Consider the following 15473-nt stretch of genomic DNA (forward strand, 5'->3'; position numbering starts at 1 on the left):
GAAATCATATTTTGTGGTTGGTTTAGCGATTCGATTGTTCTGGTTGACGGTGTTTTTTAAATGTCAACCTTGCCTGGGCCAATTGCTACCTGTTGTTCATTGCTTAGAAAATAAGCATTTCTTGTCACTACAAAATTCCATGTGTATTACCCTTCAACAACACAAAATCGATCATTTCATTCTCATTCTAGAGTGTAGAAAAAAATAATATATACCGTAGTATATTGTTTTTATGATTCAGCTAAACAATAATAATGGTTAACTAAAATTTATAAACTTATACAGGACACTATTTCTTATTTTCTTTTTCAATGATACTATAGGTGGATGAACGTCCATTCACATCTTTCGTTATTGAAAAAATAACAAAGATTACTATCCATTCGTCTAGCGACGAAATGTTTTAAACAATACTAGAATATTTAAAATATCAAATACCATTATATCATATACATTTCAGTTTGTCTTGACTTATAGTTTCATATGATGTAGACCTTAGCACAACATTTAAAACATTAATAGTTAACGTGGTTTCTTCAATAATATTACAAACGTAAAGAATTCACACTCGTTATCATGTCGTGTACCAAAAACGAATACTACGTGACTAGGTATATAGCACTAATAAACGTGGAAAGAATGCTTGAGAATGTAAGTGCGCGACTTTTGTGGGTACGCGATAATATTTTCAAGTAACTCTCAGTCAAATCGTTAAATGGAAGTTAAACGTAGACAATTCATACAATTACTTCGTTACCTGAAATTAATCTGTAATTTATTTTTAAAAGATCACCAGATCTGAAGAGATTTTACACAAACGACTGAATTCTAAAGGTAACAAGCAGTGATAATAAAATAGTAATGGATAGTTACTTCGAATTGTAGATATATTATTGCTTTCTTCTTTTTTACAAATATAAAAGTTATTTATTATTTTTTTAGTAACGGATTCTAATTTAACAAACGAACGCCAAAAGAAACTTATTATAAATTCGAATTAGATTAGCTTTTATAAAAAATATGGTTGTCTGAAATTAATTTAGAGTGAGAGAGAACTTCTTGTTTGAGGAAAACATTTTTTCATCATGAAAGCTTAATTACTTAATTATCATGTAGAATAGTATCACTGTTATTTCTACTTACATAAGGTATGTAAATATCTTTTTACCTTCTGAAATGTGTTTCTTCTTGACGTGTAGATCTCGTGGAAAAATTACAATTAAAATATAGAAGAAAATGTTTATTACAGAGATTTAATATAGTTTTTATGCCGCTTGGTACCATATAGTACCAGCATGCTGAAATATTAAAAATAATTCTGACAGTGCCTAAAATAATCGACTTAAATAATAAATCTGAAGTAATAATTGAATGCAATGAATAATTGAATACAGTTAGTACAGAGTAAGCAGACTAGTTGTAAATTAGGAACGTAATTAAACATATAACTATGTATATGTTCTATTAAATATGTTTGTCACAATTTTATCAATTTCTTTGCAGGACTGTCTAATGTGACGCATTATATCAATGATTCTGTGGAGTTAATTATAACTCGTAAACGAGTAACTTTACTCCTATGGATTTTGTACAACACTTAAAGTAAACATTTAAAGATGAATAAATATATAGAATAAGGTTTATACACCATAATTTACTAATTTGAATAAAAATGTATAACAGTGTAATTACACGAACAGCTGGTTTACGATACATTGCAAAAAGTTTACTTGAACTGCAGCACCCATGAAAATGTATTATTTAACCTTGGACGTTATATTTATTTATGAATCTGACAGTATAAGAAGGAATACATTTTCCCACTTAAGATATTATAGTGCTATAAAGTATTGAATCTTTTTTATAGAAACATTTAATATACTGTGAAATATAAACGTAATTTTTACATATTCATTCATGTAGAGTATTAACGTGAATATTATACCAATATTATAGTATAAAAATTCTTCTTACTGTACGTATATGTACGCTATTATTGCAAGTCTTTCACTTACATGAATTGATAATCCTCTTTAAACGTGTCTTGTTAAACATGTAAAATCGCAACTACGAGAGACAGGAATAAAAAATAGGTACCCTCTCATTTAACAAAAATGACAGTTTCAACAGTTCTTCAATTATTGATTGATTATAGCTTGTGTTTTTTAAAACTACTTATCTAGTAACACAAATACAATGGGTATTATAGATGCATACATATAGAGTAAATTTTGAAATCCGTAAATATCGAGTAGAAATATTTTACTGCATATTTTTCTTTATTTTTTCATAAGAAGTCACGTCGTAAAGGTTTGTAGATATTATTTGGATGCATTCTGTGTATAGAAGCTACCGAAATACATGATTAATACACATTAGGCTATTGACCCATGTCATTGCGTTCATATTAATTCGAGTCAAAAGTAAAAGTCGGTAATTACATAGTACAACAGCAACCTCACCAATTTTAATGACCTTGAAATATGTTGTCAGAGGCATGATGGTAAGCAGCTTTTCAATGCATGTGCTATCGCTGTGTTGCTCGGTTTTATTGTTTGTTTTCGAGATACATGTAAAAATAGTTTTGTTTCTATATAATATTCTATGGATAAACTGTTGGAAGAAGAATCTTATACCAATTTCAACTGCATTGTAGAAATATATATTTTAACCAACCTTTTCCTTGTACAAAAATATTGGACTCGTTTAGTTTCCGGGATATTCATTAAAAAACTGCTGAATTCAAAATGAAAGAATTTTTTGCTCCGGCCCTTCCCTGCACTCTCGCCCGGAGAAACCAACCCTATTAATACCTCCTTTCGTTATCTAGCTCAAACTCATTTTTACCAATTTCGAGAGAAGATATCATTGAGTGACTATTTCGCCAAATTTATTATTCAATGATAATGTTTCATGTTTCTTGAGGTAAAATAAATAAATAATTCATAATATAATAATTTATTAAAACACATTATCGGAGACACCGAAATGTCACCTACTGAAGTATGAATACACTCTCGAATATAACGTCACAAACTCAGGAATCATTGAAATTTAGTGTTAAAGTTCAGTGTTAAAGTTCAGTGTTAAAGTTCAGTGAGATTTAGCCTTTCAGAAGTATGAAATGTATTTTTATAAATATTTGAGAAACTAAGGCTGAATGACGATAACATGTATAGGTTATGAAAAGTAATTTGGAAAGATAACCGTATAGTTTAAGCTTACTGAAATCGGTCAGGTCGCCCCTGTTCTGAATAATTGCTTAAACGTCGTTTATGTAATATTTTTTTACAAAAATGTTGTACTTTATTACTTATAGTTCTAAGTAAACAGTATAATTTGATGAGTTCCGATTTACTGTTCAACGTGTTAATATTTAACAGTCAATTATAAACGTGGTAATAATATGAGATTATCTTATATTTTATCTCTAAAAAATTTTATAATTCACTTTACTTTTACATCTTAAAAGTACGTAAGCTCTTAATATCCCCATTGTTGGACGACTCGATTGCAAAGAACTGAAACATTCGAAAACAACAATTTTTGTGGATTTATAAACAGAAATATGTTATCTAAAATGTAGTCCACGGATTCATCGAAATTTCAATTATTATGCAAATTGCAAGCATTTGAAATTCAAGTACCTGTGTTTACTCCAAAAAATTAGCTGCAAACATTCATAAAAAATTAAATAATTGAGATATTATGTGCTGTAATTTGAATCTGTCATAGCGAAAGAGAATATTTTTATGGTTGAAAAGTTGATAAACAATTAAAATCTCATATTTCAGACATAAAGGCAAAAGAAAATTCTTTTGTTTGAGAGAAAATATATGATAATAATTATAATAATATGATTAACTGAACCATTTTATGGAAAGTTTTTTACCTTTTTGTTTCTCACTGCTTTCTGAGTATCTTAGGTAGGTATTTACATAGGTATATTATAGAAGTTTAAATGAACAATGCCTTGATGACTCAAGTATATACAGATATGTACTTTATAGTGACCACTGATCGACGTTGTGACTAACGCAGGGACAACTGATAGAAAATAGTGACATAAGCAGATTGTAACGTAGTCTCAGGGTAAATGTACTCTGATCCAACGCTTACTGCAAATATAGTCTGCTGCATAATCATTCTTTTCACGTCTCATAATTCCTGATTATATATTTGCTGTGATAGTTTACACGGACAAAAGAATACTTCTCAGATTTTAAGATTCAAAAAATTCTCTTTGAAATTCTTAGTTTCCTTTCAAATATTTAAACAGTTCTATTGAAAAATAATGGTACACAATCACATAGGTTCGAATACCTGCAGACACGTGTAATAACCTTCAATATTACTTAGGTATTTCTGTTAAATATTACATCATTTATGTGTACCTATATGTACCCAATTTGTTTTCATGTTTTCTTTATATATCATTTTAACACGTGTAAATATTAAAAAAATCAACAAATATTTCTTAATTTAACTTTGCTTAAATTGTAATTAGAAATGTTTGGTGAAAAACGGTTCATTCGTGGAATTTTGTCGTGCAAAGAGTTAAATACTTTTAAAAGTACACTAAAAAACTCAAAATATCTTAATTCGATACAAACTGGCTCTTCTTAGGCCTGAAAATATGTTACATAGTATTAATATTTTAACCTGTTAACTGTGGAATTTAGTTTTAAAAACCTTTCGTTTTGCGCGCAATAAAATAAAAAAAATGCAGTGAGTACTCGTCAAACGCAGGACGAATGCATCTAAGGTATATTTTCACGAAAAACTAAAGCAAAACAAAGAAGAATTTCATATTTATACGAAAAAATAAAGAATTCATCGTTGAAAGAATAAGTATCATTTCAAACTTTAATGTGACGTTATGTGACGTTAATGGAACGAACTTTAATGTAAGCAAAGATTCACGTATCACGTCGCGAGAACGTTGATATTAGAAACAAAAGAGATATGAATTCCGACACATCGTGATGACGAAACGAATAAAATATTTGATGCGCGTCACGTCAGCCATTTCTTCGATATTATCTAAAAGTGAAATCCGATCGTGATGCGTATGTAACGCAAGCTCATAGCAACAAAATGGAGCGAAGAGATAAAAAAAAGGAAGCAAAGAAATGCGCTTGTCAGTTTGATGAAACCAAAGAGTTTCGAGTGTCAATCAAACTATTTCTACTCTGCGGATAAAATTTCGCGTTGGTGGAACCTCGGTAAACCGTATTCCGATATGGCGACATCTTTCTGCGTTGTTGTAAAATAAAGTGTTCTACCGTAAATATTGAATCGGCTTAAAGTTGAATAGCAATACATTGTAGCCATCGAACAGTAAAATATTATGCGCGTGTGAGGTAGGCATTAACGATCGAGATTACGAATCGACGCTGATACGAAGCGAAGTCTCTTCTTGAGATTAGATATCGGAGGTCATCGACGATGTACGGTTAAAACAGTTGCGATAAATTATTATTTATTACCTAATACAGAAGCAAGTTTTTCTTTGTATATCTGCCACTTTAAGTATAGAGGAGAGTGGAATAATGGCGACCATTTAAGCAGCAACTGTAATAAAATGAAACTATGAGGTAAAATATTTATTTATACGAGTGTTTCATAAAATTAAATTATGTATCTATTGGTACAATACAAATGAATAGTTTTACATTCATTTAAATAATAAAATTTGTAAAAATAGAAAAGATGTTTTCGACTACCATTGCCTATGTCTACGGGCAATAGCGGTCAGTTTATAGAATATTTAGAATAGGCCCATAGGCCACAAAAGATGCACCACAATTATATTAAATATTACCAAATTGAAAGCAAATATGGCATTTATTTTCCATGTCGCTTATATCGCTATTATCATTGCTTTTGATAATAGATTAATTTACTAATAATTAATTCGATAAAAGATCTATTTTTCTTATTTTTTTCCCTTCTACCATAATTTTTCTTACAAAATTTTCCTTCATTTTTTCCCGATTTTATCTTATAATATTTTTTGTTCATCGAAGAACTTAGAAGTGTAATATGCTGCCTTTATGGATTTTGAGCTACCTTGTCTTTGATGCCCGTTGATAATAATCAACTATGAAGCAGAAAAAGGAATATTTAATGATTTGGCAACTGTTCGCATCGTGTGATCATTTTCAATAAGCTCAATTGCTTTTCAAAGAGTTTCAGCAGTCTACTGAGCTTTTTCAACTTTTTTCTAAACTGTGTTCTGATTATTCACCAAGTAAAATTGTTGTTATATAGAAGAATATGTTTATAACGCGATAATAAATATCGCCGATCATGTTGCAGGCAAGCGATCATCGTTGCCCGCACATACATTGATCGATAATATGGAATTTTAAACATATAAATAAAAGATATTTACATGAAATATGAATGCAATCCGTTCTATTTATAATATATCTATTAGTAATTAAAGTAAAATTGTAAAAAAGATTTCAAAATTGGTACTACCTTCTTATGTTCTGCACAGAAAGTAGTACACCAATCATGCTAAAAAACAGACAAAGCTTGTTTTCCATTGTTATTGAGCAGCAATTGAGTGGTAACCGAGCATATGCGTAGTAAACGGTATAATAAGATGTAAACAAGAAAACTTAGGAACTTCGGATGTGTCACTTTTTAATAATAGTACTGACCATCATTGTCAGCTGATCGCGATTGCCGTGTTCTCCCCTACAATATGGAGTGTATTAAAATTTCTGAATTGTTACACTACGCGGAAATGATTGTAATTATAGACAAATTTTCGAAAAATGCTGCATTAAAGTCATTCTAGAATTATTACATAATTTTAAACACTATTCAGTATTATTACTCTCCACTATATCTAAGTGTATTTCTTTTGTCAGTAAATATGCTGACAAAAAGCTTGTATAAACACATTGAATTCGTAATTATTTATGCAAGAATAATAATTTGATTCTTTCGCTTATTGTACGGAAATTAGTAATAATCGATCAAAATGACTAAGATCAGAAGAATTACAGAAAGAAATTCAAAGAGGATTCCAAATGAAATAATAAAACGCAGGACTATAAAGTTTTGAATACTCTGGAAGTTCTAAAATGTCCGGAATTTCTCATTAGAAATTCTCCCTTTTTCCAGTGACATATCCGCAGTGCTCGAATGATATTCCACTATTCAGCTGTGTACTCTGAGAAAGTCCGCCCTTTCGTTTCGGAAAACATGTAGGACAAACGGTGTAGCGGTAGGAATGAAGTCGGGATAAACCAAACAGTGAGAAAATGAGAAGAGAAGGGGAGAGGAATAAAATGAAATCTACTCGTAATATCGTCCCGGTAGGAACCTCCGGTTCTGTATAACTCAATCATCGTTGGTTGCACGTCTGACGAGGTAAATCTTCGCAATCTGTGGCGCTACGGCGGATAACGAAAATGTACAATTTCCTAATGTCGCACGGACAAGAACGTCGCGGGGTAGGTAGGTAAATAGGCTCCATCAAGGAGACATTCGAATAGCCGCAATCGTCGGGCTCCGTCGGAGAAAGGGAAACCCGGGAATTAGTGGCGGGTAAAACGAATAGGAAAGAAAAGGGGAAAACGCGAGGAGGAAAGTGTGCGTGTGATACGAGATCGCTTGTTGTCGATTACGCCGTATACGAGTCGTAATTGCGTATGCAATTACGTTTCTGAAAGCAAAGATCAGCCGGCGCCGTGACTCCATCTCGACGTTCCGTTCCCGTAACTTGGAACATCTCAAACGAGTGCAATTGAATTTTCATTCGCATGACTTTATCGTCTTCTTTTATTACGAACAACTTCAGTCGGGTGAATAAGTTGACGAGTCCAAGATCGTTCTGGATATTTACTGTTTGATAAATATTTATTAGAACGAGGGTTAAACGCATAGGAACTTAACGCATTCACATGATAATAAATAAATCGAGTCGCGCATGTGTAAGGTCCGTAATTATATTTTCTGAGTGCAGCATCTATTTATCCAGTTAACTGCGTTTGACGAGTATACACATCATCTTAAACCTTGAAATGATACTAATTTTTTCTACGATGAATTAATTATTGTTGTTGGGTTAATTGAAATAAATATAATGACCTGTAACATCCCTTCGCGCAACTTGCTATCAACCTATTTGTTTTTGGAAAAAAAGATATTTTAAATGGAACTCGTGTATAGTTCTTTCGGACTGCAGATATGTAGATTTTCTAAAGCCATTTCATATTATGTGTTAACCGTGTAAATTACTTTAAATTATTAAAGTATTCGATACTTAGGAGACTCTCCTTATATCGGAGTAATTCGTTGATTCAAATAAAGAAATCGATAATTTAAATGAATGCAAATGACAGACCCTGAACGTCCTTGGAAGGTTAACAAAGTATAAATTAATGAATTTATTTTGAAATGGGTAACATTTTCGTATCATGTAAACAACAATACCTATGTAAATCTATTTAAAACATTAAAACCCTCACTGACATCTTGGAAGGATTTTCACTCAGGTGAGACTCATAAAAAGTTAAACATCATCAATAACACAGAAATATCCCAAATATTTTTTGCAATATAGTGTAGCTTGTAATATAGTTATCTAAGTAAATAAAATCTTGTACGTCATTAATGAACAAATATGCACATGATTGTAACAAATAGGAAAAAGTTCGTGGTCTCTCTGAAAATACTGTCTATCGACAGAAACTTAAGCGGAATGTGGAAGTACGTAAATAAATTAGAGATTCCAATTAATAATTTGTTGATTTTGTACATGTTGGATGGTGGAGTTAATTTAAATGGTAATACTTAAACAAAATTAATAATGATAATTAACAGTACAATCAGTTATTCGGTTATCAATGTATACGTATTAAAATAATGGAAGATATAAAGCTGATTACGGATGCTATAAGATTTACGTGTATTAATAACAGTTTTAATCAGAAACGAATTAAAATTGTTACAAAGTTGTATACAGTTTCAGACCAAGATCATATTTCCTCTGCAATCCATTCAAAATGCAGAACACCAAATTGAGATATGAAAACTTTCACTTTATGGTTGGAATTATGTCAAATGACACACAATGCGTCATATTAGTAAGCATCCAATCGAATTCTTGAATCATGATTAATCCATGAAGATTTTAAATGATTTATATGCATCCTATAAGATTTACACAACATTTCTAAATACTTGCATTATATAATGTGTTATACAATTTATATATACTTCTGCTACTTCTGTTATTATTCTTTATTAATATAATACATACAATATTCGTTTTAAGAGTCGTATATTACATTTAAAGTAACTGTAAATTATTTCTTCTGGCAATTAAAATGAATACTTTAAGTAAAAATTAAAATGCATTTATTTATAGTCGCAAAAGCATGAAAAGTATTTGGTTCTACGAGGAATTGCAATATTGAAATATTTCAACACAGTAGAACCTCGATTATCCAATTTAATTGAGCGATTAATAGCCCAAGTGAATGGAAACTGGAAAAGAAAATTCTTCAAAGCATGTTTGCAAAATACAACCGGATATATCTTCAGGTACAGTTTAAGAATCTGAATTGTTCTATTTGTTCTTATAACCAAGACTTTAAACAATCTAGACCGCTAAAGATAACGACTCCGTTGATTAAGGTTCTACTGTATTTTAGTGTGTAGACTGAATCAATTATTTATATTATTATTTGTGTTGGTATAAAATTACATTTGTGATAATGAAAATGGACTGTAATGTATTTGCATCTGAGTAATGCACATGGTATCCCTTATAGTTATCAGCGGAGATTTTATAATTTTCTTCGCTTTAGCAAAATAAGCATGTTTTATTAATCTCAAAAAACATGGAGACATATTGAATTAATTACATATGATGTTTACGTTTCTCATTTATATTACGTATATAACAGCTGATTTCAAATGTTGAGTAACAAATTACATCATTTGATTAATATTAGGTCAGTCTGGGACTAGCCCCTAGTGGCTAGGGGATGGTCTCCTAGTAAAAACTGTTGGTTCAAGAAAGACATATCAACAGTTCAAACAAATTTTCTATAATCGAATAAAATGATATTCTTATATTTTTTTAATCTTTGAAATCTCCTATATTTTTGTAACTGAAAATTTAAAACACCGTATTTAACACACACTTATTTAATACTTGGAAGGTCAGAAACTCTGTTTATAATATCCTATACATGCTTTATTTACTGAAAATTATATTATTTTTTATGAATTCATCACTTTTAAGTACATTAACATTTTTATGTATGTCCTAGATGTGAGTAGTTATCGCAAAAAACATATACAGCTACAACATCAAACGTAAAAGGAATAGAAGCGTAGAAAACAATGAACATATTATAGTATTAGGTGGATAAATTAATTCAGTATAATTTCCAATAAAATTCAAATTGCATTTGCAGTTCACATTTTAAAGTATTCATGTTGTGTTTGTCATTTCAAATTGTTCTAGTCATTTCTTGTATATTTAAGTTTCATTTTCTTATAATAGGTTCTAAAATTATTTAATTTATTCTGTTAACTTGAACAAAGATTATTATTCAAGTCGACATTCCGATTCCTAAATTACTAATATATATTTCATAAGTTACGTTATCTTATGCTCTCTTAGTAACTTCAAGAGCGTGTATCTTGAGCACAAATGCAAACAAAATACAATATTTAATATGTGTTTTGTCAATAACCATCTTGAATACAAATAATTTTTTAGGTCATATTTACCGCCGAGTAAAGTCATGTGACATTATACAAGCACAAATGGTAATTTTTTAAAATTGGCATAAGATAAACGAATATTTGAATTTCAAATAGTTAATATTAGAAACTGGCAAATCTAGAGGTATTGAATTAATTTACATGCCTAATAAATCGAATATATATCTATGGCCGTTGATTCCGAAAAGAGTTTATAGTTTTTATTTTCTTAATTTTGTGTATAAAATGTTGTATATAAACACAGTTTGTAACCAGTGTGAAAATATTCTATGTATTTTATTATTTGATTGAATATAAAAAAGTCACTGTAGATACTGTTTTGTAGAATGATTGATCAGATTGACTGATTGACATACATTGAACCTAAAACATTTTTTTTCATAAGAAATTTGGAAGTGTATATTGTCAAATGTTTTTTAGTATATTTTATTTGTTAAACTTCAAATTAACTCGTCAATATGTTATTGTTCCGTTGTGTTTTGTATTAGGAAGTTCTTAGTGAAAAATTGCAACTTTTTAATAAAAATCAGGAATATTCACGAAGATAAATAATAAAAATGATAAATACAAGATGATCTACTATATTATAATTTAATTATAGTAGATATAAAAGCGAAAACCGTATTTCAAACAAAATAAAAAGAGGTGGTATAGAGATTTTAAATGATCATGGTGAAAGGTATATTTTACGACAAGTAAAAATAGATCCAAAAAGAAGTGCTTTGAAAAATGCTGCTGGCGTTAAAAAAATATTAAAATAAAACAGATCAACCAGAGAAGATCCGAAGAATTTTGCGAAGAAACAATTACTATACACGAATAGCACCCTATATACATGAGTATGAAAAACGAGATCAAAAGATAAGCTTGTAGGAAGATATATGAACATGAATTTTTCTTTTTTGACAAATGAAAATAAATTCAACATCTGCGGTTCAGGTGGAAAGATTATAATTTAAGGGAATTCTAATACCGAGTTAAATATGATAGAATTCGATAAGCTGCATTTTATCAAAGAAAATATGAATAATGGGATATACCTAAATATTTAAAACAAAATTTGATAAAAGTTCCGTAACATTAATTATTTTCATTCCATTTCATTATCATTGATATATTGGTCTGAAACCCTAATTTGCAATGAGAAAAGAATGTTTACCGTATAATTATCCACAAATAGTTACTCAAAATTCAACTCGGTTATCTGACACGATTGAAATGCAAAGTACACATCAAACGAACTAGAAATTAAAAGTCAACAATATCATGTAATAAATAAAAAAAATTAAAAATGTGTACCTCACAGAACGAAGAAAAATTACTAATCAACATATGGAAAATGTATTTAAAATATTTTACTTTTGTAAATGACAAGTAGTGGACGACTTGTACCGCGATGAAATTAAAACTTTACATTATTAAATAATATTTTAGGATAACGAAGTAAGGATATTTCTGTAGTTATCACATATAATTTCGAATTTATTCAGAGTAACCACATTCGACCAGCCCATCTATCAGAAATGAGCCATATTGGACAAGTCGCACTGACCTATTCTCTCACAGCGCGAACGTTCGACGATTCAACGCTCCGAGCAACGATCGGTCACACCCGGACTAAACTGTTAAAAGGTCGACGCATCGAAGCTTCTTCTCGCAAACTATAATTGTTAGCCACTAGTCCCTACAGTGCATCGAAAAGACTCGCATCTCAAGTTCCGACGTTGTCGGTTGGCGGCAAAGGCAGAGACGGGCCACGGGTGCGCGCAATGCCGCGCATGTCCGTCTTGCCATGATCGCCCTGGCCCACTAACCTATATTGCAAGCGGGTACAGGTCCCGCATATACGAGTCGCGACCCACAACCAATACCTCGGTCGTATCGCCTCTGTTCCGCAGCGGAATACCGTGCCCGGCGAATTCTCCTCTTCTTCTCTCTTCTGTTTCTTCGCTTTCGTTCCGGAAACCGTGATGGCTCGCGCTTCCTGTCTCTCTGCGCGCAAACGCGAGCGCGAACGAGCGAGCGAGCACAAGCGAGTGACCTAACCTACCCATAGAGACTATAGACGCGAAGGAAGCAGCAGTGGCAGGCAACAAGCAACAAGCAGCAGTAGCAGCGACGGCAACGGCGACGGCGACGGCGACGGCGATGCCGACCGAACTAGCCGAGAGCTGTTGGTGTGTCAGTGAAGCACCGTGTGTGATTCGACGAGTGGCTCGGCTGACTGACGGCTGCTGGCGGCCGGCGGGTAATCGGTTGGTCGAGTAGGTCGGTGCTGGTGTGGTTTTCTCCCGCGAGTCAGTCTCTCCGGCGAGATCGCGCGCGTTCGCTCGTCGGGACGGGAAGCGTAGGCTAGTCATTCGTCGGCGACCAATAACGACATCGAGACGAGTGTTGGGCCACCACCGTCACTGCTCCTATCCATGCGAGAACGAGAGAGAGAGATACGCGCGCGCGTTCAACTCTCGGACCTCTACCGACGGGAAAACAACGAGCCGAACAGCGGAGAATCGGTGCGCGCGGCCTGGCGGCCGATATACCGAGTGAGTCCAGGTGGAGGGAGAGGAAACGGTGCGACGATTGTGTGTTGCGCAAGGAGGAGGAGGAGGGAAGCTGTCGGGTCTAGCGGAGATAGTCCAGGAGGCTGGAGGAAAGGAGAGGAACCTGAGCAACGGCGACGTTGACGACGACGACGGCGCAAGCATATACGATAGAGGGGAGAACGAGTAGCCGAGTCGAGTCGAGCCGAGTCCGTGACAACTGGGTGACGGCTGCGTGGATACGCGCCGCTAGTGATGCAAGGTGCTCCTCTACGCGATAAGTGGTGACGTCGACAAAAGCAGAAGCACCGGCTAGTCGAGTCGAGTCGCGTCGCGTCGCGCTGCGGGTGTGCTCCTTCACGTTCACGGTTTCCTTCTGTCTTTTATCATTCCGACTCCTTTACCCATCGAGCTTTTACTCGCACGTTCCATTCCGTGCAAGTTCAATCTGATCGTAACCCTGAATCGTTCCCTTCCATCATCATTCTCGAAACGATCTTCGATACGAAACGAGTCCTGATGAGTGTCACGCGCGCCACGACACGTCCTCGAATCCTGCGGGCCGACCTAGAAACCACTGAGTTCCCCAGTGCTCGCGAGCCTGACGTACCTTGGAGTCCCACCGACCGCGAGGATGCATCTTGGAGAAAAGTAAGGACTTTCCCGATCTCGTTTTCATTCTGCCGTGATCGGTTCTCTTTCATTCAGTTTGATCGGATGAAATCCGTATGTGTCGTGTACGTGTACCAACGAAGAAGGTTCTGATCTGTGCTTTGCTCCTCCATTTTTCATCTTGATTTTTGTTGATCTGTTTTGGTGTCTTTTTTTTGGCTGTGAAAGGGTGACATAGTGATGGTTCCACTGGATTCGGGAGTGTGTTTCGAGGTGAAGAGAACTCGTTTACGATTTAGCGGGTCGCGGAACGTAGGTAAGCCCCAAAGCAAGCGGGAAATCGGTCGGAATTCTCGCGCGCAAAAATTATTGATCTAGACCTGGTTCGACGCGGATGGGTGACGTAGATTCGGGACGCCCGAAGGAGTCGTGTCGAAATACTGTGACGGCGTTGATCGTGGCGACGAGACGTGCAAGCGTTCGCCCGCGAAACGGAAACGGTCATTTTTCTCGGATCGGTATCAAGGTCGAGAGTATTCGATCGAACGTTCTTCCTCGTCCCTTTCTCCTCACGCGTGTGCCTGCGGAAGCGTCATAGAAGGCGGCTCGTTAATTTCTTCCTTTGTTTCTCTTCCTTTTTTCTTCCGCCTCCTCTTTCCTCTCTTATTATTTAATAAGTAGAGACGAGCTTGTTGCGCCATGCTTTCGCTTTTCGTCCGGTGGACGCGTGAAAGGGAGAAACGGAGCAGTGAAAGATACTTGGCCGGAGCGTCTTTGTCACGTGCGCTGAACGTTGGAGGGAGATGTCAGCTGATTTTTAGTAATGTTTCGCTACGCCAGAATATATTTTTATTTTTGATTAGATTATTGATGAATAGATTTTTTTATTTTTGAGATATGATTCAAGGCTTTGTGAAACTACTCGATTCTGTGCACATTGATTTTGGTGGTTTGATTTTTATAAATAGTTATTTGAAGATTTGGAATAATTTTTGATTTTGAAAACTGTGTGCTGACCTAAATAAAGTTTTTTTTACATATCTGTGCAGTGATTCAGAGTTATGAAAAATTATTTGATTCTGTGGCTATTGGTTTAAATACCTTTTTCGTGTGTGGGAACATTTTTTCAAGTGCTAAAATGAAGTTTAATAGTATCCATTAGTAATTAAACATTTTTTTAAATTTTCAAGTTTATATTTAGTGATGTACATTATAAAAGCTGCCTTTACTGTTAGGTGAAAAATGTTATCGATTTTGAAAATAATAATTTATGGTAGATGTAAACTTGCTTTTTATTTTTATTACGACTAAAAGTGCATTAAAGATGTTGTAATATGAATTCATTTAATTCTTTGAGTAATAGCAATTAAAATGCAGGAGTACTTAATTATGCAAGACGTTTGAATTGATTTTCATAGCATTTTAATATTTATATTTATTTTATATTATGCATGCACAGTAATTCACCAATATTAGAATTATATAACAATTTTTTCACTTAATTGTAACCGCCGAAGTATTAGGGAATTAGTCGATTAGGAATTAGACACCCAATCCTTC

The 15473-nt window shown here is 33.6% G+C and overlaps 1 protein-coding gene across 14 annotated transcripts in view; it reads left to right on the plus strand.

The window, feature by feature from the left end:
• LOC116424817 (uncharacterized) overlaps positions 1 to 15473 on the plus strand; it is a 327658-nt gene that overhangs the window by 184133 nt on the left and 128052 nt on the right. For 3 of the 14 annotated variants that reach the window (XM_031971717.2, XM_031971720.2, XM_031971730.2), the window contains exon 1: positions 12841 to 13952. The exons of 6 other annotated variants lie outside the window; for them this stretch is intronic. In XM_031971717.2, the coding sequence (XP_031827577.1) occupies positions 13821 to 13952 (132 nt within the window). In that variant the 5' untranslated portion in view covers positions 12841 to 13820. Of the gene's footprint in view, positions 1 to 12839; positions 13953 to 14141; positions 14230 to 15473 lie in introns of those variants that run through there. 5 more of the 14 variants (XM_031971718.2, XM_076367754.1, XM_031971725.2 and 2 more) reach the window with 3 other exon arrangements.

The sequence above is a fragment of the Nomia melanderi genome, chromosome 5 (assembly GCF_051020985.1).
Source record: "Nomia melanderi isolate GNS246 chromosome 5, iyNomMela1, whole genome shotgun sequence".
Taxonomy (NCBI): Eukaryota; Metazoa; Arthropoda; class Insecta; order Hymenoptera; family Halictidae; genus Nomia; species Nomia melanderi.